Here is a 19351-nt window from a genome sequence, read left to right on the forward strand (position 1 = left end):
CTTTATCAGCTCTGGCCCTTAGAAGTTCCGTGAATGTTCTCCCTTCCTTCCCTCCATCTCATACCCCCTACTGGGGGCTCTCTCCACGGTCACCTGGCATCCCTCCCTTCCGCGATCAGAAGATTCTTCTACAACACAAATTTGGTTATATTGTTTCCCTGCCAGTGGCTTCCCAATGCCTGCAGCATTAGGTCCCCACCCTGCAACTGATCCTTAAGCATCCAGCCCCTGTCCACCTGCCACCCCCACATTCCACCTGGCCTGAATGACCCCTACCCTAGCATGGGTCAGTCACTCAGACCCCCCTATGACCCCTTCTTTGCTGTTGTTGTCACTGATGCTTCCCATGAGTGTGTGCCCTGCTGGAGGGAGGTTTGGTTCTCCTCTTGGGGTCCCAGCACTTAGCTGGCCCACGGCAGGCAGGCCTTCCATGCAGGCCTTTGGATTTGGCTTAGTGTGTAACCTGCTGTGGGCCCTAGAATATTGTGAAGCCTGAAGCTAAAATGTTAGGAGGTTTTGGTTTTGTCCTTTTAAAAACAAATTGGGGGGTTGTTATTACTACTGTCCTCCCCTCAAAGATGCAAGAAGAACAAAAACTTGGTAACTTTTTCTTTTTTTTTTATAACGATAATACTCTCTGTAGAATAATGGGGAAAAAGTATAAAAGAGACCATAACAAATCACCTCTAGTCTCACCAGACAGAAATAATTGTTAACACGTTGATATATTTCCTTACAGTTTCGTGTAGGTGTCTCTGGGCACACACTTATGCACAAATCAGCCTATGTACAACTGTCAAAAACAAGGGGCCTAGATAGCACTCTTTGATTCAAACCATTTGTATCTCTGACTCAGCATTGCTGAGACCCATCTTCCAGGGCTGAATCCAAAGGTGAAAGAAAGTAGCTCACTAGTTACTTCAACAGTTTGCAAATAAGCTAATGAAAGCCATCCAGGGCCATAAATTGAGCTCCCATACGTTTCCCACGAATGCACCAGCAGATGTCAGCCCGAGGCATGGCGGATGGCAAGCTAGAGGTAACTCCAGGCTTGTGCATGGGGAGAGGGGTTTGAGAGAGACACCCCCTCATGTGTGGACGGGGGCCGTGAATCTGGAAGATGGATCGCAGACTGGGGCGGGCCTGTGTGTTTCTGCCACAGTGTGTTTCCATCTGGTGCCGCAGTTTAAATCTCTCATGGCCAAGAGCAGATTATGGGGCCAGCTGAGAATCCTTAGTGAAGTCCGTCAGTTCCTCAGACACCAGAGTTTGTGTTTCTGGGGTCAGTTAATGAGGTTTAGGGCCAAAGTGGGGTATATGGGAAGACAGTGAGGCAGACCCTTTTATTGGTCCTGGGGAGGATCATACTCCATCCCCCAGCTCTGGGGGTTACATTGGACGGTTAATGGACTTCTTGTTCTCCTGTCCTAAATTTCACATAACTCATGAACCCTTTTCATGGGGGCTGAATTTAAGGGATAAGCCTTCTCATGACCTTGGGGTCCTCCTTCAACTTCATTGAGCTGGGAGTTTAGAATTTTCTCTAGACTTCACATTCTATGAAAGTGTGTGTGTGTGTGTGTGTGTGTGTGTGTGTGTGTGTGTGTGTTTTTAAAGGGGTGGAGGTTGGGGAGAAGAGTGATAATCCTGGGCTTGATACCCACATCTAAGACCCCATCAATCAGCCCAGCCAGAGGCTCTCCCTTCTTCAGTGTCTCTCTCACGACAAAGCGATGGCCATCTTTTCTCGACTTGTTTAGGGAGGGAAATAAAAAGAAGCAGCAGCAGCAGCAGCTAATGGATTGTTTTCTCAACTTGACGGTTTGCCTATCCAATTTCTTAATTTCTTGGCGGCTGCTGCCATCTGTCTGGTACTGAGCGCCTGCAGCTGAATAAAAATGGAAAAACTCAGACATGGCCCATCACGTGGTTCAATAGCATGTTTCTCTGTGGACATGTGTGGTCTTGGCCATGATTTTGTAATGCATACATATAACATCATCCTATTTTACTGCAAGGAAAATTGTTCCTGAGCCCCGTGATGGAATTAAGCATGTCACTACGTCATGGTGCTCTGCATGGGACGGAGCGCCGTGCCCTCCAGCTGAGTTTCCACCTGGCTGGTTTAGAAGCCGCTCTCTGTCTCCCTCTCAGCTGAGTGAAGGGCTAGACGGAGGTGCCGGGTGACTAAGGGCCAACAGAGCACGTCTGTCCATGTACAAGTTTAAATAAGCCATACTGCTTTACTCCTCCAAGTGGCCTCAGACCCATTCTTCTGTGGGCTGGGGTGGGGATGGGGCATGCTGAAGTGTAGACAGGGTTGGTTTGTTTTATTAGAAAGGACTCTTTTGGATGATAAAAATTGTCAGATTTAAATAACCAGCAAAGAAAACCGATGAGCTGGGAGTCCTCAAAAATTAGCTCCACCTCCAGTGAATGACGTCCAGAACAGATTCGTCTGGTTGCTTTGTAAAGACGACACACACTGCACGGGGGTTACCCAGAAGGGTGTGTCCTGTGTGTGTACACGGTTCGCCCTTGGCCAGGAGTGGGCCAGCCGCGGAGCAGGGAGAGGATCTGAGGCGTCTAAGACTGTCATAGGGACTAATAACTATCTACAAATTAAGGAAAATGAAATATGTCCCCTTTGAGCCAGGCAGTCGGCCTGTCTGCTTAGGGGCAGGAATGGAGAGGTGGGCCAGCGCTCGTGTCCAGGGAATGGCACAGTCCCCAAGTCCACAGTCAAACTTCTTGGTCACCTCTCTCCTGGCACCTTCCGGTCTCTTTCCTATCCTAGTGGACAGGGTGTGGCAGGAGGAGACAAAAGCTGTGGAGTGTGGACAGGTGCCTGTGAGAGGGCCTTGCTCTGTCCTTTTGCCACCATCAGAGACTCCCTTTCGCTGAGACTGTCCCTGTGGGGGTTGGCAGGAAACTGGTTGAGAACCAAACCCCCTGCTGCCCTGGGAAGGTGCCCTTCCCACTGACTCTCTGGATTTGGCGCTCGGATAGAGAGTGGGCCAAGTGACCAGCCTGGGGAACTGACTTTGACATTTCAGTCCTAAATCTCGAGTCAGCACTTGGGTCAGCAAGTGTTTTGAGGGTCAGCACAGCTTTTGAAGAAGTTCTATTTTCACTGGGCTGTGAAGTAATGAGATACAACATCATTCCTAAACGTGTTGATCACACATGAGTAACAGCGGAGGTGAATCCAGCCATCCTTAGAGCCATCCCGTCTCTGACTTGTGCTCGAGGATCTGTTGATCTGTGAAGCACTCCCAGGGCAAGGTGGGAGTTAGGTGACAAAACCCAAGCTCTACTTCCCTGGTTTTCTGTGGCAGAACCATACGTGTTAAGTGTGTTTGTCAGTTCTGTAGAAAGACACAAAACATGGTGCCCTTCTGACAGAGTGTGAGACCCCCTTGAATACGAGGCATTGGGCTAAATATCTTTCTTTGGAGGGGAACCATCACCACAGAGACTGGGAGGAAAGTCAGAGGGAGAACGCATTGCACCCTCTGCCCTGTGCTTGCTTCTGGGCTGAGAGAGGGGCCCTGCCTGGGAGCGTGTAGAAGCCAGCTGGGTAAGCTTGAGTGTCACCACAGCCACCCGCCACTGTGACAATAACTACTTGATATTCAAGTGCCTGTTACGTAACAGACACTGCGCCAAATATTTTTCATATAAAACTCATTTATTCAATAAACATTTAAGTGCCAACCGTGTGCTTGAAACACCAGAGGGAAAAACGGGCTCTCGTGGAGCCTCTCCTCTGCGAGCTGGTGTCTGGGGAGGAGCTTGAGACTGACAGAGGTTACGGTTAAGGAAATCATCGTCTCCTAATGTACTTCATGAGCGCTGAGGCGAAAAGACCAAGTGCTTTGTCTCCCTGACAGCTCCTGAGATTCTCCAAGGTTGACACTATCACTCCTGTCCAGATGCGTTCCCTGAGCCTCTGTTCATTCCAGTTCTCTGGGGCTCAGTTTCTTTCTCTGTTATGTGGAGGGGTCAGATCATATGGTTTATAGTTCTAACACAGGACCACCCCCTGTGCGCGTGTGCATGCACACACACACACACACACAGATATACACACACTCTGTGTAGAGCAAGCAGAGGTGGGGAGGGGTCGTTGACCTGGACCATTCGATTCCAGCAGGTGCAGCTCCTGGAAGTTGAGCCCCTGCTGCTTCCCATGGGCCAGCTTGAACCCTGTCAAGGCTGTTGTGTTGCCCCAAAATGATGCCTCCTCTTCATCTTCTTTCTTTTAAATGTTTCCCATTTTCTGGCCCCAAGATAATCAAAGAAGAGTAAACATTCATCTCGACATTGTAGGAATAGATGCAAGTTTCCAGGCTTTGAAGTCCCTAAAAGGTAATCAGATACCACAGCTGAAGAACACATGTTTCAATTAATTTTTTGACTAAATCAAGCCAGTGTTTGAGTGTGTTCATTATAAAGGATTAAATTGCGTGCACATGAGTACATCTGTAGGTGAGAGAGAGGAGATGATCTGGCTGCATTTCCCTCTCTTTGGGACCTGCCTTTGCTTGTTGGCTTTTCCTTCCCTATGGCCTCTTTGGCATCTTTGGCTCCAGAGCATGCAACCGGAAAGCCGTTCTGGGTCCACTAGGACCATCGGAAGTGCTTAGCTTCAACGCTATCTCCCGCAGTCTCCCTTGTAACTGTATGCGGGTAACCCTCTAGGACCCATGTTTTATGCTGAGGTTGGGAGCAGAGTGTGAGTTGTGCCAGTTGTGCTGGTCCTAAACACAGGAGAAATGGTTGGAGTGCTTGAACGGCACCTGGACGGCCAGGGCCAAGACCTCCTTACCATAAAGATTGCCTGTCATGAGGGCAGAAACAGTTACTTTGCTGGGGCTTGAAGAACAGGTGTGGACTTCGGAATAGTTTGATGGTAAATATCAGCCAGGAGATATGTCAGCAGTTAGCAGGCAAGGGGTCACACGTTTGTGTTTGGAGTTAGAAAGGGTTAGAGAAGCTTGCCTAGTTCTGACCAACAGGGCAGTTTTGCCCCAGGAAAGGCTTTCTGTTTGTTGCCTAGGAGAGCCAGCAGACCTCATATAGTAGGTGCCTCTTCCTTTTTAAAATTCTCCTGACCTCCTTTCTACTCTTACTGTGTGCATTTGCCCTCTGGCTCTTTTTTTTTTTTTTTTTTTTTTTAAAGATTTTATTTATTTATTTGACAGAGAGAGAGATCACAAGTAAGCAGAGAGGCAGGCAGAGAGAGAGAGAGAGAGGGAAGCAGGCTCCCTGCTGAGCAGAGAGCCCGATGCGGGACTCGATCCCAGGACCCTGAGATCATGACCTGAGCCGAAGGCAGCGGCTTAACCCACTGAGCCACCCAGGCGCCCCAACCTGAAAGGTGCTCCAGCCTGGGCACCTGGGTGGCTCAGATGGTTGGGCGTCTGCCTTTGACTCTGATCATGATCTCCAGGTCCTGGGATGGAGCCCCACATTGGGTTCCTGGTTCCGTAGGGAGTCTGCTTCTCATTCTGCCTTTCCCTCTCCCCTTGCTTGTACTCTTTCTCTCTCTCAAATGAATGAATTAAATCTAAAAAACAAAACAAAACAAAAAAAACCTCCAGCTTAACCCGCCTCATACCCTCTCAAAGATCCCCGCTTACTCTTCAGACCTATTATGTGTCAGACACTGTGCGAAGAGATAAGACGGAGGTCACCGCTGCCCTCGGGGAGCTTTGTTCTCAAGACCAGCAGATCTGCTCTGGTAACCCATCTAAGAACCTGCATGTGGAAGCCACAGATTTTACAATATTTCGGGGTTTACTTTTACCACCAAAAATAAGCAATACCCCTTTGAGATCTTTATAGAGAGAACAAACATGCCAAGGGCAAGGCAATACTTCACTTCAAATGTTTATCTCAAACATAGGAAATCGCGTCCAGATTTTATATCCCCTTTGTGACCTTGGCCTTGACTTTGCAGTCCTGAATGTGGTGGGTTTTCCTGCTGCTGTTTCTGGGAGCCAGGGAATAACCACCCCTGAGTCTTCACTTGCAGAGCCCCATTTAAGAGCCACTTCTTGAGCCGGGCCCTCGGCCACCATTGGCACAAATACTCTTTCAGCACCGACAAGGTATTAAGGACAGGTTCTTGGTGAGGTGGGTTCTTTGTAGCCTGTTAAGGCTGAAAGAGTATTTGTACCTGGTTTGAATAGAGATAATATACTTCTGTTCTTGAAATGCTTGCTAGACAGATTTCACTGGTATTTCTTGGGAGTCCACTGTTTGAGTGAATGTAAAGATCTCCCATGTCCCCTTTCCTTGTAGGAGATCAGAACCTAACATGCTGCTAGACATACAAAGTGTATTTATCAAGAGTTTCCATGCTCAGAGAGTGAAATGCACAGGAATAGATTTTTTTCAAATTGCACATTTAATATAAAGGGAATTTTCAGGCAAATTGAAAGCCATGTGGACAATAGAGAGTAACATTTTCAAATGGATGAGAATGATGTGGTATATTATTGACAAATTATTGACGTTCACTCTAAGGATAGTGTCACACTTTGAAATTTGGCGACAGAAAGACACTGCCATCATCGGGTGATACATCTTTGGATAAACTGCAATATGAGTTGTGTGAGAAGCATTGACTTGCCATTTTTAATGATTTTTTCCTTTATTCCTAGGAGTCAAACCCTGGTCAAATATTATGGAAATCCTGGAGGAAAAAGATGGGGTCGACACAGAGCTGCTGGTTTATGCGATGACTTTAGTGAACAAGGTTTGTTGATGATTGCTAAGGGTTGTATTATGTCCCCTTTGAAGGGATACAGTTATGTTGACGTCTTAACCCCTAAGAATATCTGCAAATGTGACCTTATTTGGAAATAGGGTCTTTGCAGATACAGTCAAGGTATGATGAGGTCCTTCAGGTGGGCCATCATCCCACATGACCAGTATCCTTAGAAGAGGAAAAGAGACACACCAAGAAGGAAGACGATGTCTGCACATGCATGTGAGGAAGATGGCTGTGTGAAGACAGAGCCAGAGTGTGGAGATACATCTCTTAGCCAAGGAATGCCCAGAATTGCCAGCAGCCAATGTACGAGGACACGCGGAAGGGCCTTCCTCTGGAGCCTTCAGACAGTATGGCACCCCCGACACTTTGATATCAAACTTCTCATCTCTCACACTGGAGAAAATACATTTTTGCTCTTTAAGCCACCCAGTTTGTGTTACATTGTTACGACAGCCCCCCAGGAAACTAACACAATGTGAAAATCTACAATGTACCCTCTGAGGAAGAGCCACATCACATAGGCCCCCATGTTGGTGGCTGGATCCATGGCTAGAGTGTTGCTGTTTGCCAGAGGAAACCCTTTCCAGCTGCATGTGGTGTGTGTGTGTCTGCGTGTGTGCTGGTGCACATGTGTGTGCAGGCCTGGGACTGTCTGTGGGCTTTCTCTGCTTTGGTTTTTTCTAATGAAACCAGAAGAAGGACAGTGAGAACTTCATGATTACTTTTCCTGCCAAGATGTCCCCCTTAAAAACATAATTCCTTAGGAATATAAATTAGGAAGATTGTGGGGGGACTCCTGGGGTGCTCTGTCTGTTAAGCATCTGACTCTTGGTTTCGACTCAGATCATTGTTGTGGGATTGAGCCCCACTCTGGCTCCATGCTCAACACAGAGTCTAATTAAGATTCTTTCTCTCCCTCTCTTCTCTCCCCCTCTTCCCTTTCCCTTGTTCATATGCACATGCTCTCTCCCTCTCTTGTTCTCTCTCAAATAATTTTTTAAAAAAAGTATATAAATCCACAAGTTTTACCCTAAGAAAATAGCTTACAGCTCAGGAGAAATGAAGGCACCCTTGTTCCACTGCTTATCGAATTCTGACTGCTGGGGGTGGGTCCTGTCCTCCTTTTATGAGGGTGGTATCACCCTTGTGCTCTTCTCCCTCCCAGCACATCCCTCCTGGTCCCTGGCTGGGAGGACAGTAGCTGTCTTAAGGATCCCTCCCTGGAGAGGGGGCTGGCACCATGCTGCCTTGGGACAGCCCTCTCTCGGGACCAGAGTCCCTTTCTCCTTGAAAATGTCCTGCACATGGCTCTGCCCTAACACCCCAGGAATCACACCAACCACCCCATGGGCCTGCCTTTCCTCCCCGAGCTGCTGGATGTAGGCCTACAGTACGAACTGCAGTGATGCAGAGAAAATTTAGAACCTCCCTATGAAGTATAACTAGAGAAACATTTCCTCTGATGAACTGGGGACACAGTAGTAGAAAGCATCATGAGAAGTAATTTCCACTAGATACTTAACTGTTGTGCAGGCTCTCAGGATTAAAACAATGTGGTCCTGGCTCTTTCTTTGGCAGACAGATGATGGGCGCAGAGGAGCTCTGAAAGAGATCTCATCGCACAGAACAACTCCCTCTAGGACTGCAGTCGTGGCTTAACGTCATTCATGATTGGGGGCGGGGCTGTGCCAAATGGAAATAACCAAATACTTCCTTTGACCAATACTGAAATGAATTCCAGACAAAGTAATGTGTTCAATGTAACACGACAAACAGTGGAAAATTAAGAAGTAGAGGTGAAGATTAGTTTGTCTCTAGTAGGAGAAGATTATGTTAATCATCAAACCTGTCAAAAAGAATCCAAAGGGAAGGACTTTTAAAATATTTTATTGTGTAATAAACAGATCTTATTTGTAAAATGAAAACCGCAAACAAAAGCTAAGGGCAAGTGGCAAATTAGGTAATTGTTTGCAAAGAATGGGGCAGAAAATTATACTACCCTCAATATATTAAGAACCCAGTGGAAAAATGAAGGACATTAACTCTATTAAGATGAAAATAAATATACAGTAAAACAACAAACATTTTCCCTCAGGGCTCATTGGCAGGGATTGCTTTTTAACCAAATGCCATCTGTTGATGAGGACAACCAAAATTCTTCTACAGTCCTGGTGAGGAATAGGCAGTACTTTTCTGTAGGATAATCCTAAGAATTCCATTTATGCTTTCAAATGTCTTCGTGAGTTGATTTTACCTTGAAATTTTAAAGCAATGGTCTGTTGTGGTTGTTTTTTAAGATTAAGGTCATCTATTTCCTGTCTTTTTCAGTCACTGACATTGTTTTGGAAACCATGGACTTCAGCAAAAATGGAATTTTCCCTCTTGTCTGGTGTTTTCCATTAAAACACCATCCTATTGGTGGAGAGTGCGCTGGGCAGTTCTGATGGTTCCAGCAGCATTGCGGGGGGGAGGGGGGGTGTGGGCATTCTGCTGCCCGTGGCTGGCAAGGATCCAGCACATGTCACATTCTTCTTGGCATCAGATGGCGCTTAATGTCCAGGAATTCCTCGCTTACTTTTTCTCTCTGGCGTTCTGTCTCATCTTTCATTAGCTCTGGCTCAGGGGAAAGTCCTATGGACATTACTCCAAATATCATCCTTTCCCCCCAAAAGGTCAAATAAACCACTGGCACCCACACTGGGTTTGTTTTCCTTTGTTGAGTTTTAGTCCTGTTTAGTGCCCCAGTGAGTAAAATCTTCTGAGATTCCAAACAAAGAAAAAATACATCAAAATGTTAATACAGGTCTGGAAAAAATTCAGACTCTGAAATCTGGGAAATTATTATATTGCTTTTCTAAGTTTTCTTTCAACAAAATAGAAGATGGACTAATAACATGGAATTCAAAACAGGAACATTTTATGACAAAACAAGGGTGCTACATTTTAGCCTGCTTAGGGTTCTGAGGCTGGTGTCTGCTCTCTTTGCCAAACAGGGACATTAATGGGGGGTTTCCAAGATCCATACTAATCCCCCCCATTCCTGCTCCTACCCCTTGACCCCATGTTATCAGATCTGAAGGAACATCAGAAATTAACCATTTCTCATGGTGCACATTAACGTTCTACAATGCCGTCTTGATCCAGCTGAAACCCCCTCAGTGGGAACCCCCCACTTTGAGGCGCTCAGGTACTGACCGCCGTATAGGATAGGAAGAGGCTGATGAGGGGGCCTGAGTCACAAGAGGTATTACTGTTCCTGTTCCTGCGAGGCTGGCCTGGAGCTTTCAGGGAAGGAGGTTGGGGGGAGGTAACCTGGATGGGATTCATGCTGAGTACTCACCTTTGTTTTTACATTTCATTTATTGCTAATTACCATACCAGAAACTTGTAAAAAAAAAAAAAAATTCAGCTGTGTCAGCTGTAAAACTTGTTTAGCTATGCATACCCTTCACATTTAGAATATAGAAGATTCCCATCTCCCTCCAGATCTCATGTTAGCCTTTGATCATGATCTCCTGATGGCCTCTTCCTACCCTGACAACTGTTCTCTAGCACTGTAGTTTGTCATTTCATCTCCGGATAGATGTAACCCTTTGAGGCTAGCTGCTGTCACTCATCATCACGCCTTTGAGGCCGATCTGCTCCGGAGGGTGTTAACATTCGCTCCTTTCTGCTGCCACAGATACACCACAGTGGGTTCTCCCACTGAAGGAGACTTGGGTTTTTACAGCTTTTGGAGTTCACAAATAATGTTGCTCTGAAAATTTGTGTGCAGGCATTTGGATGCCATCCTGTAACAAAGATTTGATACAATCGGGGAGAACCCAGGAGAGGCAAAGAACATGTCCTTTAGGACAGAAATTTCTCCCTTGGAGAGATGCCTTTGAAGGTTTACCTGTCACCAGCCCCGGAAGGATGAGGTTTGAGAGAAAGCAGGAAAGGGGGTCGTGGACGTCATCTGAAAGTGAAGGCATCAAGAGACGTCTGCCTCACAGACTCCCTGGGGGTAACCTCCACCTTTGCCGGAAGGAGGCAGTTTAGTCATGAGGTGTCAGGGTAGACATAAGAGAACAAGACCCAGGGAGTGGTGGGGGCGTGGCACAGTTTGCTGGGCATGTTAGACCATCAGCTGAAGACAGGTGAATGTGTTCCTAGGATGGTTGGTCCTCTTCCCCTGCAACTGGAGAAAAGCCCCTGTGTTTGTTGGTGGCAAAAGGCCATCTCCCCTGCAGCCACATGTCAAAGGGGTTGGTATGTGGGCTTGGCTCCAGCCCAAATTTTCATGGTGGAAATGACAAATGACCTCGTTATACCCTCACTTCTGGACCTATTATTGAGTAAGTCTCCCCGAGTGTGTTTGGTTCTTTGGACCTAATTGTTTGACTAATAGTAACCACAGTGCCCCACCCCCACCCCGTCTCACCAACCATCATGGTTGGGCTCCCTAAGGCGATGGGAATTAGATGGAGGAATTTAACCCTTTGGAGACTTTTATAAGCAGGGAAAAGAGGAAAGAAGAAGGGAAAGGAACTGAGAGGAGAGGAGAGCCCCACATGCCTCCTCATGGCCCTCCATAGTTGAGTAGGAAGTTTTAAATCCAACACTAAATGTCAACTCACCTAGGTTCCTCAAGTGGGGGATTTGCCGCCATCACGGCATCTCCATGCACCAGCCCGGGGTCCTGTTTTCTTTTCCTCATGTTTTAACAGGCTCAAGGGTGTTCACTAAAACCAGAAGTTGGGTCGTTCTGATGACAGGATTCTTTGAACGGCTGCATACTTTCTCATACTTTCTCATTTAGTATCAGAAGCCAGGGACCCCTCCGGGGACTGTGGTCAGCTAATGCGGCGGTGCTGCCTTGCCTGGCACTGGCAGGTGCTGGCCTGTGCTTTCCCCCTTGGCCCCGTAGGTGTGAGCACCTGTTTATTACAGAGTCTGACTGGTTTACAGCCTCCTGCTCTGGGTCCTTGCTGAGGCCCCTGATGGACTAAGTTATCCTGTCCCAGTTATTTTTCACTCATTTCTGATCTCAACAGCAGTAAGTTGTATCCTCTTCACTCAGCATTGAAAGGAAAAAGCCATGATTTGGGCCATGAATAGAGACGTTCTTTCCAATTATTAATAGCCCCCAAATAGAGGCATTAGAAAAGTTGGTGCTGTGAATCGTTCTTAGGACAGTGTTGGTCTTTTCTGAGTTCAGAATAATTTTGAAATCCACATGGAGGGTTCCTGAAAGTGCAAAGACAATGAAATAGGGAGTAAAGACCCGTGTTTGGAATTCCAGGCCAGAATAATTTGTACAGAAGCAGGAGTGTGTGAGAAGAGGAGAGGTTGTCCCAGGTCTGCAGGAACTGCTTGTTCCCTCAGGCAAACCCTTTTCCTCCCTAGCCATCCTCTCATAAGATAAGGGCTTGCAGTAAATCACCTTGAGGGTCCTCTAGTTCTGAGCAGAAGGTCCATCTGAGAGAGATCATCCTTCTTTTAAGAGACATAGAATTCTAAGAGAAGTCAGCTCCTCACCCCACCCCCGTCCTGTACTTGGGTTATCCTTTCGTCTTGTGGTTGCTGCTTTGAAATTTCTCATGTTTTCCTAATTTCTTAGACCAAGGGGAAGGCCTACCCAGTTGAAAGAAAAAGGAATCATTACATTGTTATAACGCCAGCTGTCGGGAGATTGGTCCTAACAGGAGTTTCTCATCACGGAGCGTGTTAGTTTTCTATTGCCGTATAACAAATTACCACAAATTTAGCAGCTTAAAACAACACAGACTTATCATCTCACAGTTTCCATGGGACAGGCTCCAGGCACCGCCTAATCGGGTCCTCTGCTCAGAGTCTCACAAAGCTGTAGTCAAGGTATCGACCAGGACTGGAGTCTGGTCTGAGGCTTGGGATCCTCTTCCAAGCTTTTGTGGTTGTTGGCAGAGCTCATTTCCTTGCAGCTGGAGAACTCGTGGTGGCTTGCTGCTGCTTCGGGGCCAGCAGGGTCATCTCTCTCCTAGTCTCTGAGCTCCGGAAATGCCTAAACCTGCTTTAAAACGGCCCACCTGATTAGGTCAGGCCCACCCAGAATAATCTTCCCTGTGATTAACTCAGAACCAGCTGCTTTGGGTGGTGAATATCCATAAAATCCCTTCCCTGTGGTCGTGTAATGTACTTCAGTGATGGGAGTGTCCTGCTTAGACTCAAGGAAAGGGATAATACAGAACCTATATACCAGGGTGGGTTTTGGGGGGTGCGTTCTGCTTACCACACTAAAGGAGTTTTTTCTCAAATGATCTGATCATCTGTCTTGGTTTGTCCCATATAGTTATAATGCTGGCTGCTGCCTAGCCTTGAGACAGTCCCCTAAAACATGTTCGTGTCCCATTCTTTCTTCAGACACTGTCGGGGTTGCCAGACCAGGACAGCTTCTATGATGTGGTGGACTGCCTGGAAGAGCTGGGCATTGCGGCTGTGTCCCAGCGGCACTTGAACAAGAAAGGGACAGACCTGGACTTGGTGGAGCAACTGAACATTTACGAGGTAACAGCATGAACCTTCTGGATGGCGTCATACAGCTTGTCAGAGGCTGAGGTGGACACATTCTAGTCGCATAGTTCTGAGCGAGGGGCAGCAGTATCCACAGCACACAGCAGCTTTACAGAAGGTAGGCTCTGGGGCTCCCCTGCCCCCAGACCTCCTGGATCACAAGCTCAGAGAGCGCGCACAGCTGTCTGTGCGGTGGAAGCCTCTAGGCACTGCCGGTGCTCCCTCAAAGGCAAAATCCCCCAAAGGAGGAGGCACTCGGTCACTCGCTTACTGTTCAAGATACTACACAGCGTTTCCCTTTCCTCTCTGCTCTCTCTTGCCTCGTTATGGTGTTTTATTTGCTATTTAAGGCCCTTGTAAGGGAATAAAAATTTAAAATTTAAAATATTAGCATAGATTTTACCATCCATTTTTGTATTACACAATGCCAGTTCAAAATGCAACAGTAAGAGTATTTACCTTCCATGCAGAATCCTCTGCAATTTCCAGTTCCGAGCTCCTACAGGCCTGTGTATCTTGTTCCTATCAGAATGGTGGAAACACCATAGGGGACGAAGTCTGTTGTTATTTCACTTCTTGTCACGTGTTCCTTCGGTTAACCCTCTCCCTTCAGCTGGTGAGTAAGGAAGGGCTGAAAGGGAGAGTAACTGTGGGCTGCCTTATCTTTCCAGTTTTTCTACGTCATTTCAGCGTAAGTGGTTGGACAGTATAGCAGAGTAGCCCAGGTAAGAAAGGATGTGGTAGGACCCGTGGTTTGCCATCTCTGTGCATTCAAAGCCCCTTCTGTTTGCATGGAAGGCCTCTGGGCCTCCAGGGCTTAGTTACAAGGGAACACACTTAACCTTGTACTCATTTTGGTTCTCCCTGAGTTCCCACGGACCGTGCAGCATTCAGCGCTCTGTGCTAACGCGTGCAAGGATTGGCACACGTGCCTGGTGCAACTTCTTCTCCTCCCATGCACATGTTCCCTTGTTCCATTGGACTTCACCTGTAAAACACAAGTTAAGGGAGGCCTGGGTGGCTCAGTCAGTTAGGCATCTGACTCTCGATTTCAGCTCAAGTTGTGATAGCCGTGGGATCGAACCCATGTCGGGCTCTGACCTCAGCATGGAGTCTTCTTGTCCCTCTCCCTCTCCTCCCCACCCACCTGTGCTGCTCACACTCTCTCTCTCTCTCTCAAAAAATAAATTAAAAAAAAAACACCCAGAAACGTAAAGATAAAATTAATAAGAATTTCAAGCTAGCAAAAGAGTATTAAACCAAGCACAGAGCCCTGCAGAGTGTGAGCATGGAGCCCTGCACAGTTGCACCTGTGTCCCATCCAGGAAGGTGGCCTTGATTTGGGTGACACCTCATGACTTTGTGGCCTTGTTGACTTGAGTTCATACCGTTCCCTGTGGGTTAGTTTTAAGCCAAATGCCCCCTTATTAAAGTCACTTATCTGATGTGACTCTTGTCTGGACTCTGAGGGCTAGAGCACATCTTATGAGCTGTAAACCACATTCTTTATTGCTGATCCTCACTGTCCCCATTTCCCTTCTTGGCCTGAAGGGGGCAGAATCTGGAGCTCTGATTCCCCTCGGGTGTGTGACTAAACGGGAAAGCTAACTACTTTAGACACCTGCTTACCCATAAGAATGGGGTGAACTAGGCTATCCTTGAGGACTTTGTCCAGAATGTACTCATCATCCCCAAAAGAAACCCCATACTATTAGCAGACACTCTTCATTTCTTCCTGCTCCCATACTGGATACTCCCAAACCACTAATTTACTCTCTCTCGGATTTGCCTTTTCTAGACATTTCTTATAAATGGGACCATACAACATGTGACTTTGGGAACTAGCTTTCACTTAACATGTTTTCAGGGTTCAGCCATATTTTAAGCATGTATCTGTCCTTCCTTTTTGTGTTAACGTTCCGTTGTTGGATAGCACCACATTTTGATGATCTGTTCATCACTGGATGGACGTTTGGGTTATTTCCATTTGGGGGGGCAGCTATGAATAATGTTGCTATGAACATCTGTGTACAGGCTTCTGTGTGGACATCTACTTTCAGTTCTCTTGGCTATATATCTAAAGAGTAAAACTGCTGGTCATAATGGTAACTGGACGCATAGCTCTTTGAGAGACCCCCAGACTGTTTTCCACAGAGGTTGCCCCAAGGGTTCCAACTTGTTTTCATCTTCCTCAATGTTTATTACTGTCCTTGTTTAGAAATCATAGCCATCCCAGTGGGTGTGAAGTGGTACACATTTTGGCTGTGATTTGCATTTCCCCAGTGACCAATGATGTTGAGCCTCTTCTTTCCTTGTGCCTGTTGGCCATTTTTCTATTCTTTTTGTGGAGATGTGTCTGTTCAGATCCTTTGCCTATTTTTAAATTGGGTTGTTTTGTTACTCCTGAACTGTAAGGATTCTTAATGTATTCTGGATACTAGATCCTTATCAAATATAAATTTTCATGTATATTTCTCAGTATAAGGGTTGTATTGTTCTACTTCTGACCTAACTGATCAGTTGTATTCATAGTGATATATAGTTTTTATCTTTCCTTTTTCCACTTGTAAAAATGATGTACTTGTTGAGGAATATATAAGTGTAAGAGGAAAAAAAAAATCACCCATGATTTTAACCACTAACCGTGGTTAACATTTTGATCCATTTTTCTAGCCTTTTTTGTATACTAGGTGTATGTTCTTAACTATGGAGATAATTGTCTTTATACGGTGTTGTGTACTGAATCTTTACTGGTAAATCTGTTGGAGCCGGGTGTTTTTGGTCATTAAATCTTCAAGAACTTAATTTATTAGGGACACAACATTCTGTCCGTATGCATGTACCATAATATAGCCAATCTCCGTTTTTTCAGATTTGAATTATTTCCAAACTCTTTGCGATTGGAAATGCTGTTATGACGGACAGCTTTATTCATAAACTTGTGTGCATGGGTAGAGCTCTTGGAGGGATATCTCCCAGTTAAGAGCCTCCATTGGGATTTTACTGGATAGAAGTGGAGAGACTGACATGTAATTCACTATCTGCTGTAAGTCATTGTCATAAAAAGTGACCAATGAGGTACAGAACAGAATTATCTTTATGTGATCTTAGGAGAGATCAGAAGAAGCTGAACCAGAGATACTTGTTATCAGAGCTTAAAGCTTCCCATAACTACCCAGCAGGCCTATTCCTTGTGTCCCCGCTCTGGGCATCTTCTCCAGCTGAAACTCTTTCCCCCGGGTATCTGTTCTGACTTATGTGTGTCGTTATCACTGGCACGTGGTGTTGGAAAGCCAGTGGATGGTGGAGGGCCATATTCTTATGGCTCGTAAATGAGAGGTTCACGTAAGAATACCAGAGATGGAGAAGGAAGAAACTAAACACAGTCGGCTTACAGGAAAGTGAAAGGTGGATTTTTCCCAGTACAGATACTTTCTTACCTTAGCTCCTTTCCACCTGATCGGAACTCCCATCTCTGAGACTGCTCACCCTGAGACTTACAGGAATACAGCTTTGGATTCTTTGTAATCAATATATATTGGAAGATGGCATAATGCAGGTAAATTTCCCATTAGTGAACCAACTAGGAGAGAATTATGAAAAGTGGCCTGGATACCTACTCCAGGAATCTGTGTTTGTTTCAGGCTGCACCAGAGCCTACCCAATTCTCAAGCTACCTCCTCATCCCCTTCACACCAACTTGTTCTAAGGTGTTCTCCACTCATTACCTTCTTTTATCAAATTGCATTTGCTTCATACATTTAGCACCAAGGTCATGTCGTTCACAAATATAGCATCTATGTTTTATTTAAAGAATAAAACAAATGCCTGTTGTGATGGTTAATTTTATGTGTCAACTTGGCTAGGCCACAAGGTGCTCAGATAATTGGTGTAGGTCTAGAATGATTCTAGGTGTGTCTGTGAGGGGGTTTCTGGATGAGGTGAAGACCTGAGTTGACTGAGTCCAGAAGTTTGCCTTGCCAGTGTGGACAGGTCTCATCCAGTCTGTTGAGTGGAACAAATTCTCTCTGCCTGATGGTAACGAGCTGGGACATGGGTTGCCTACTACCTTTGAACTCCCTCTGAGCCTAACCCTGTTGGTTCTCAGGCCTTTGGACAGCCAATCGTGGGTCTTGTTAGCCTCCACAATCACGAGAGCCAATTCTTTATAATAAATCTTCACATTTATCCTATTTATTGAGTTTCTCTGGAGAATCCTGACTGGCACCCTCCTGTATTTAAGAATCAGGACATTACCAGGAACTCAGAAGTGTCTTTTGTAGCCCTCCCTGGTGTTATCCACTAGCCTCAGCACTATTCTTTTATTTATACTTTTACCCAAAAATCACTTATTCTGTGAGCACGCAAAGGCTCAGATTCTCAAATCAGTTGACAGATCAGAGATCTTGTTACCTAGCTGTGCTAATCTAGTTATGCTAATAATTTCAAGAATACAGACTTAAGAGATGCAGAGGGACCAAGGAGGGGTCTGTCTTAGCTCTTTTGGTCATGGCTCAGACGTGTGCTCTTAGACCCAGAATAGGAGAGGTCTCCAAGTGTGGGGTCACAGGTCCCCCCTGCCCGGTGAGTAACATTCTCTTACAAGACATCTCTACTTCATAGCTCAGAGAGTCGTGGCTGATGAGGCCATCAATCTATACTTACTTACCACAGGTAACCCGTAACCAGGTGACCCTTAGCCAGTCCTGTCCTGGTAAGGGCTTTCCAGAAACAAGAGCTCTCATTTTAACAAGTATCACTAGGCTGTTTATTAAGTAGGCTGGTTATCAGCATACTTAACAAAAGACTAGAAGTGGTCACTTGCCTTTTTTCTTTCTCCAGAGGCACTGGTCAGTAAAAGGAGTAAAGAGGTCACAGGCCAGCTGTTTTAACTCCTTCCTCCCAGTCTGGATCCCTAAACAACATATGTTTAATTATGTCTGTTCTCAAACTTTTTATAAAGGGAAATATATCATTTGTACCCTTTTATAGTTTTCTCATTTGATTGTTGTTTTTAAACCTACCCATGTTGCGGCACTTGAGTGGCTCAGTCATCTAAGTGTCTACAGACTCTTAATTCAGCTCAGGTCAGGATCTCAGGGTCGTGAGCCCAAGCACTGTGCTGGAATCGCCTTAAAAAACAAACAAAAAAAAAAACAAAGAAACACAAAACCCAAAAATCTACCCATGTTATTGTATGGTGTACTCACTCACTCATTTTACTGCTGGTGAATGTATGACAGTTTATTTACCCGCTGTTCTCATAATGGATGTCGGTTGGTTTGTGGTGTTGTTGCCCTGACAGTGTTGCTGTTGAGTCTTCTTGGACTTTCCTCTTTGTGTGTATATGCAATACTTTTTTGTGTAAGTATTAGTTTTATTCTTGCTTTATAAAAAATATTTATTTTTTTCCGATGTTCTGTTTCTTCCTTTTTTGTTATGTTAATCACCATACAGTACTTCATTAGTTTTTGATGTAGTGTTCCATGATTCATTGTTTGCATATAACACCCAGTGCTCCCTGCAGTACATGCCCTCCTTAATACCCACCATTGGGCTCACCGATCTCCCCACCCGCTTCCCCTCTAAAACTCTCAGTTTGTTTCTCAGAGTCCACACTCTCTCATGGTTGCTCTCCCCCTTGGATTTCCCCTCCTTCATTTTTCCCTTCCTTCCCCTCATGGCCTCCATGCTATTCCTTATCTTCCACAAGTAAATGAAACCATATGATAAGTGACTTTCTCTGCTTGACTTATTTCACTCAGCATAATCTCTTCCAGTCCCATCCATGTTGATGCAAAAGTTGGTTATTCATCCTTTCTGATGGCTGAGTAATATTCAACTGTGTATATGGACCACATCTCCTTTATCCATTCGTCCGTTGAAGGGCATCTTGGCTCTTTTCCCGATTTGGCTACTGTGGACATTGCTGCTATGAACACTGGGGTGCACATAGTCTTTCTTTTCGCTACATCTGTATCTTTGGGGTAAATACCCAAGTACTGCAATTGCTAGGTCATAGGGTAGCTCTATTTT

General features: G+C 45.7%; 1 protein-coding gene across 10 annotated transcripts in view; it reads left to right on the top strand.

Moving 5' to 3' along the window:
- The window catches only part of FHOD3 (formin homology 2 domain containing 3), a 454740-nt gene that overhangs the window by 279330 nt on the left and 156059 nt on the right, over nucleotides 1-19351 (top strand). For all 10 annotated transcript variants that reach the window (XM_004752275.3, XM_004752277.3, XM_004752278.3 and 7 more), the window contains exons 8-9: nucleotides 6672-6766; nucleotides 13166-13309. In XM_004752275.3, coding sequence (XP_004752332.1) covers nucleotides 6672-6766; nucleotides 13166-13309 — 239 coding nt within the window. The remainder of the gene's footprint in view (nucleotides 1-6671; nucleotides 6767-13165; nucleotides 13310-19351) is intronic.

This window comes from Mustela putorius, unplaced genomic scaffold (genome assembly GCF_011764305.1).
Source record: "Mustela putorius furo isolate JIRA1106 unplaced genomic scaffold, ASM1176430v1.1 tig00003858_pilon_pilon_pilon, whole genome shotgun sequence".
NCBI lineage: Eukaryota > Metazoa > Chordata > Mammalia > Carnivora > Mustelidae > Mustela > Mustela putorius.